Source organism: Herpailurus yagouaroundi, unplaced genomic scaffold (genome assembly GCF_014898765.1).
Source record: "Herpailurus yagouaroundi ecotype Mexico unplaced genomic scaffold, PumYag 28, whole genome shotgun sequence".
NCBI lineage: Eukaryota > Metazoa > Chordata > Mammalia > Carnivora > Felidae > Herpailurus > Herpailurus yagouaroundi.
In genome coordinates this window covers 31,473,264-31,479,263 of record NW_024412376.1, presented here as the reverse complement: position 1 = coordinate 31,479,263, position 6,000 = coordinate 31,473,264, and the positions used below count along the sequence as shown (strand labels likewise).

At 36.9% G+C, this 6,000-nt stretch overlaps 2 protein-coding genes across 11 annotated transcripts in view; one reads left to right on the top strand and one right to left on the bottom strand.

Annotated features, from left to right (window-relative positions):
• The window catches only part of CUNH4orf46 (chromosome unknown C4orf46 homolog), an 89,388-nt gene that overhangs the window by 7,720 nt on the left and 75,668 nt on the right, over positions 1–6,000 (bottom strand). For 3 of the 4 annotated variants that reach the window (XR_005789031.1, XM_040471547.1, XM_040471575.1), the window contains exon 4: positions 2,327–3,825. The exons of the other annotated variant lie outside the window; for it this stretch is intronic. Coding sequence is in view for 2 of the 3 variants with exons in the window: in XM_040471547.1 (XP_040327481.1) it covers positions 3,775–3,825 (51 nt within the window). In the remaining variant the exon portion in view is untranslated. Of the gene's footprint in view, positions 1–2,326; positions 3,826–6,000 lie in introns of those variants that run through there. 4 annotated transcript variants of the gene reach the window in all.
• Positions 1–6,000, top strand: part of RXFP1 (relaxin family peptide receptor 1) — a 116,723-nt gene that overhangs the window by 46,472 nt on the left and 64,251 nt on the right. The gene's annotated exons all lie outside the window — the stretch shown is intronic.

Below are 6,000 nucleotides of genomic sequence, written 5' to 3'. Positions count from 1 at the left end.
CCCCCCCCCCCCCGTGTATCTGAGGGCCATTCTCTCTTTTTCTGTCTCATTTCCATGTGTCTCCCCACTTCCATTCTGCCTCCCTAACTGTCCTCATCCCTTTTTTCACTGTCTCTCAGTTCCCTTTCTACTTCGTGCTTGTCTTTTCCTCTCTTCTTTTCTCTTTCAAACCAAGTCCATCACAGTATTCGTAAATTAGACTTTAGTTATTATTCTGTTCATCCCATTAAGTTTACAAACTGAGTTGTTAATACTTTAATATCATTACCTCCAAAGAAAAAACCCAAGCAGTTGCTTTTAATTTCTATGTAGCACTAAATAGATTCCTGCCCCCACCCCCTTCTCTACCCTTGGACTGTGTATCTCAGAATAGTGGCTTGTATTTTGCGGTCAACAATAATGACTTTTCCTTACCCTCTTTGATTTCTTTTTTTTTTTTTTTAACGTTTATTTATTTTTGAGACAGAGAGAGACAGAGCATGAACGGGGAGGGTCAGAGAGGGAGACACAGAATCGGAAGCAGGCTCCAGGCTCCGAGCCATCAGCCCAGAGCCCGACGTGGGGCTCGAACTCACGGACCGCGAGATCATGACCTGAGCCGAAGTAGGACGCTCAACCGACTGAGCCACCCAGGCGCCCCTGATTTCTTTTTAAATAGAAACAGAATGGTAGGAAGACTTCTCAACCTGACATCAGAAAGTTCAGGCTCAAATCCTGGAAGTGTCTTTTTCTATCTGTTGATACTTAGACAAGTCATTTCTTTTGGCTGTCTCACTTTCCTTATTTGTGAAATTGGAATAATAAATTTGTTGTGAGAATTAAATTAATTGCCTGTATAGAAATGCATATACACACACATAAAACAGGTACTCAATAAATCTGTGTGGATCAGATTATTGACCACTATACTCAGTAGTTACTCTGGAGTTCACATCTTTTTCACTCTATCCCAGGAATAGTTTATATTTGATTGGACTTCAAACCAGGGAAATCCTGGTTTGTATGCATGTAGGGAAGGGTGAAGCAAGTTGAGTCAAAGTAGTGTAAGCAATCTGTTCCAAAGGTTTTGCAAAATGGTTATCTTAGGGACCCCTGATGTGAGCAGGGAGTGGTATGCACCACCAGCATTCATAAAAATAAAATAGGGCACAGATGAAATAAGTCAAGTTCCAGCTATAGGTGTATATGGCATATGAAAGTGAACAACATTTTGTTTAATCAAAAATACTAATTATTAAAAATGCAGGCGACTTGAATAGCAATTAATATTAAAATATTTTTATTAGACAAAAAAGATTCTGTTTATTAGACAAAAAAAAATATTCTGTTTAATGCCATTAAAATTTTTTTTTAATGTTCACTTATTTTTGAGAGAGAGAGCCAGAGGGGGAGGGGCAGAGAGAGAGAGGGAGTCACAGAATCCAAAGCAGGCTCCAGGCTCTGAGCTGTCATTACAGAGCCCAACGCAGGGCTCGAACCCACGAACTGTGAGATCATGACCTGAGCCGAAGTCAGACATTCACCTACAGGTGCCCCTGCTTAATGCTATTTTAAACCTCCTTTATTCACCACTGTCAACATCAAAAAAATAAAAAACCCAAGTCCAGTTTTGGAAATATGGGCAAAATCATAATCTATTCTTATGAAAACATGTCTATGTAACAAATACTATCTTAAACTATTCCTGGACTTCTTATGTCAGAAAAAAAGTACTCTCCTGAAATTTATCCAGGCCAGCACATCTTCCACTGTAGTTCTGGACCAAAGCCATCAGCATTAGCCACGAAGCTATTAGGAATGCAGGTTCTCAGTCTCCATCCCAACCCGACTGGATCAGAAACTCTGCCGGTGGCTCAGCAATGTTTCTGAAAGCTCTTCAAGTCACCCCGCACACTACATTTTGAGAACCACTGACCTAGACCCAAGTGAGTGGAAAACAAGGAACGCAGGTGAGATAGTAGCAAGAGTAGAAATAAACTAGAGTCAAACTCTCAATATGGTATGCAGACTTACTAACTTGCTAACTCCATTATCATTATTACCAATTTGTTAGCTTTTATAAGAAACATTGGCACTGTATTGGTTGCAGTCATCTAGAAATTAAAAAAAGAAGAATTTAAGTTGAACTCTGGTCAAAACCTCAGCAATGGTAAGTTGACATGTTGCTGCATCCATGCATGTACAGGTTGGAACATCCCAGGAAGGAAAACAGAATTTTATCATCACCTTTAGGGTCCAGGTGACAAAAATTATGAAATGCAGTTATTTCCTCTTGCTTCTTATTACTGAATTTCCTTCACTGGCTGTGAATTATTTTCTTTCTTTCTTTTAGAATATCTACATAATTTGTGCTCCCCTGGCTGTTCATTTTTTAAGACATTCATGTTTACATGCTGTTTAATGCTAATTAAATTAGGTCAGAAAGTTGGTTCTTTTCAGAGTATGTAAACTTCATGCATATTTGAATAAGCAGCATTAAATATATTTACAATCACATAAAATATAGTATCTTAACATATGAATAAAAGAAAAATCCACAGGTAAAAATCACTTTTAGAGTGTTCATTTATAAGTTAATAATGTATTGCCAAATAAAAAATCTTTCTGTAATGGAAGGGAGGAGACTTTTCCTTAATTAGAACTTTTAAGATACACCCTAAAAAATACCTCCAAGCTATTACCATTGACACCAGTAGTAATTATTAAAGTGGAAAAGTAAGTCAAATCAAAATAGTAGCTATAAAATTTAGCAGAGTCACCCCAAAAATGAAACACCATTAAATAAATTAAACTGACTCCCCATATATTGAACTATAATATGAACTAAATATATTTAGGGATAAAAATGTGACTTTTGTATTATCACAGGCATTTTAAACAAGCACTCCTATTTGCTTATTGAGTTCCCACTTTTCTTTACAAAAATAATTTCTCTATAATGGAATAGTTTACTGAATACAAAAATAAAATATCTCAGTATAAAAAGTATAACACATCTACTCACTGAACATTTTTCAGTGACACAAGGCAAGCAAAAGCAATAGACTTGAAGTTTTCCATTGAATTCATAAGAATCCCTTTCTTTCTAAAATACTTGGGCAATACAGAATTTATAGACATACATATATCAAAATTGGTTACACCGTTTTTATAATAACTTTGATCCTTACTGATAAACTTCAATATGAAATGTATAATTTTTCCCCTGAAAAATTTGATACAATTCCCATACAATTTCCATACGTGTTTGCTGTGTATCCTAACCCACTTTTCATCTCTACGCAGAACTATCTAAGATGCAATCAAACAGACTAGAGACCCAAAAGAGTCTCAAAGAGTCCTTAGAGTAGTACTTGGTATCACAATGGCAAACCAAAAGAAAAGGGACCTTTTGCTTTTTCAGCTAAAACTCTTGAGACACCTGGATGAATACATCTGGTAAATACCAAAGATCAGATTACGAAAATGTTAGGACCCTCATTCAGAAATCACTTATGTCCATTTTAAACTGAGCGTAACTCAGTAGTAAACATGAAATATTAAAGTAGTGTCAAATTCGCAGATACTATGGCATTTAGTCACTACCTCTAGATTTTTATTTAAAAGGAACTCCGCATTTCCAGATGAGAATTTGTTAGCATTTCCTCTGCGTTATAAATGGATGGTTGTACAGAGAGGGCTCCCCTTCGAAGTTACACCAACCCAACTTCATCCCCCGGTTGGAGCCAAGTTGAGTTACTCTATCATGAAGACCTGAGTTCTGATGCCATCCCTCTATAGACTCTTCCTCTGAACACTCCTCACTTTAGCAGAGGAAAGGGATGTCTACAGGAAAAAAGATGAAGACTTTTGTTATTCCGTTTCCATGTTAGTTTTTCTATAATCCACAGGGGAAATAGAAATCTCTTCTAATACATTTTGGGTAGTGTAGTAGGTTAGTATCTGCTAAAAAGGTATGTCCACCTCAAACCTCAGAATGTGACCTTATTTGGAAATAATGTCTTTGCAGATGTAATGAAGTAAAGAGTTTCTGGTTTCCCCCAGATTCTGCTGTCTAGGGAAATGGGAGGACAAGAAGACCCTTCTACTCTCCCTCTCTGGTCCAACTGACTTGTGCAGACTGGGAATAGCAAAGCTCGTTCTTCTGTTATGTTTTTCCAAATTTCAGTGCTCAAATTAGGCCTTTGAAAATCAAATACTAAGAATTTGATTCCTTTTGTTATCTGCAAGCTTCTGTGTCATCCTTTCTCCAAAACAACAAAAGCGGAAAACTTTAGCTGCCTGCTCTAGGAAAAAGGACAGAGAATGAGAAAACTTCAAGGGAAGAAAAACTTTGTTAATATCCCAAAATATTTTTCTGCACTTACTAATCTATAAGAATTAAATAAACAGTATTTATTTATGAGTGTGATGGTGATGATATGTATTTTTAAATATAATTTTTAAATTTTTAAGTGGGCCTGCATTTAAAACTCTGGAATACCAAATATTCCTTCATTTCCTAAATACAGTTTTTTATACAACGGTCAGAATGATGGGAAAGGCAGGCAGTTTGATGTAGAACTTAGCTCTTCGCATTTTAGAATATTCCATTAAAGTTAGTGGTCTGCCTTTTTCAAGGTTAAAAACACAAGAGGAAAAGTGACATGGGTCATAAATATGTATTAATACACAACCATGCATTGTCTGTTCAAAAATATGTGGTTTTCTATTTCTTATTCTCAAAATAGCACTGGAAATACCTAAGGAACTGAAACTTTCACTTTTCTCTACACACAAACCTCATTTTATTTTTTTTTAAGTTTTTATTTAAATTCCAGTTAGTTATCATACAGTGTAATATTAGTTTCAGGTGTAGAATTTAGTGATTCAACACTTACATACAATACCTGGTGCTCATCACGAGTGTTCCTTAATCCCCATCACCTATTTAACCCATCCCCCACTTACCTCCCCTCTGGTAACCATCAGTTTGTTCTCTACATTTAAGAGTCTGTTTCTTGGTTTGCTTCTCTCTCTTGTTTCCCTTTGCTGGACAAACCTCATTTTAACCTCAAGCTCGTTTATCAAACAATGCTTAAACAATGTTTGGGTTAACTTCACAAAGACTTTCATCCCAGAACACTTCCTACTTGATAGGCCACAAAAGGTGGTTTCTTCAGTGGCCTTAATTTTCTTTAAATATGCCCAGGATAATGTCACACCCTTTAATTTCTTTAGAGCTGCCTCCAAAGGTATTAGGAGCCTACAAAGAGGCTAATACTTTCTGTCCAGCAAATTACTATTGTCATTCAAATTCAAGGAGATCCCACAAAGTTAGTTGGATGAATTGTTCTGCCTGGCCAGTCAGCATCCAAAGGTTTATTCTAATGGCCCAGGGCACCTTTACTCTGGGGATCATTCCTTTCTGAGAAAAAGATACTCCCAAGAATGGGTGCTGAGGTGAGTAAATGTCTCAGAATCAGGAATGCTCCACTTTACATAAACCCAAACTTTATAAATTATCTGTTCATTCATTAGTCAATAAACATGCATACTTTGTAACCCATAAGATTTATGCCTTCATCTTAATAATTAAAAAAAAAAAAAAAAAAAGGAGACCATTTGACACAGCATTATTACATCATCCTTTGTTTTGGCCTCCTCTCTGTCAGAGACACAAGTCCCTTAACCTTGGATTATTCCAAACCCAAACATCAGGGGTGCCCAGGCGTGGCTGCTGAAAATTGATGGGAACTTTTGGGAATCCTGCTCTGAGAACTAGAGGCAGCAGCCTCCCCTGAGGGCTGGCAAGAGGTGCTGCAGTTCTGAGCTCCACCCCCAGAAATGCTGATCTCCTAGGTAGTTTTGGAGCCCAGAAATCTGCATTTTTAACAAACATGGCAGATGAACATACTTGTTAACGTTTTGAAATGATTCACTTCCCAATGCACAGACAATATTATTACCCTGTTTAGAACACCTAGAAAGTGGTTAATTAGTGTAGAGCAGTGGTTTTCA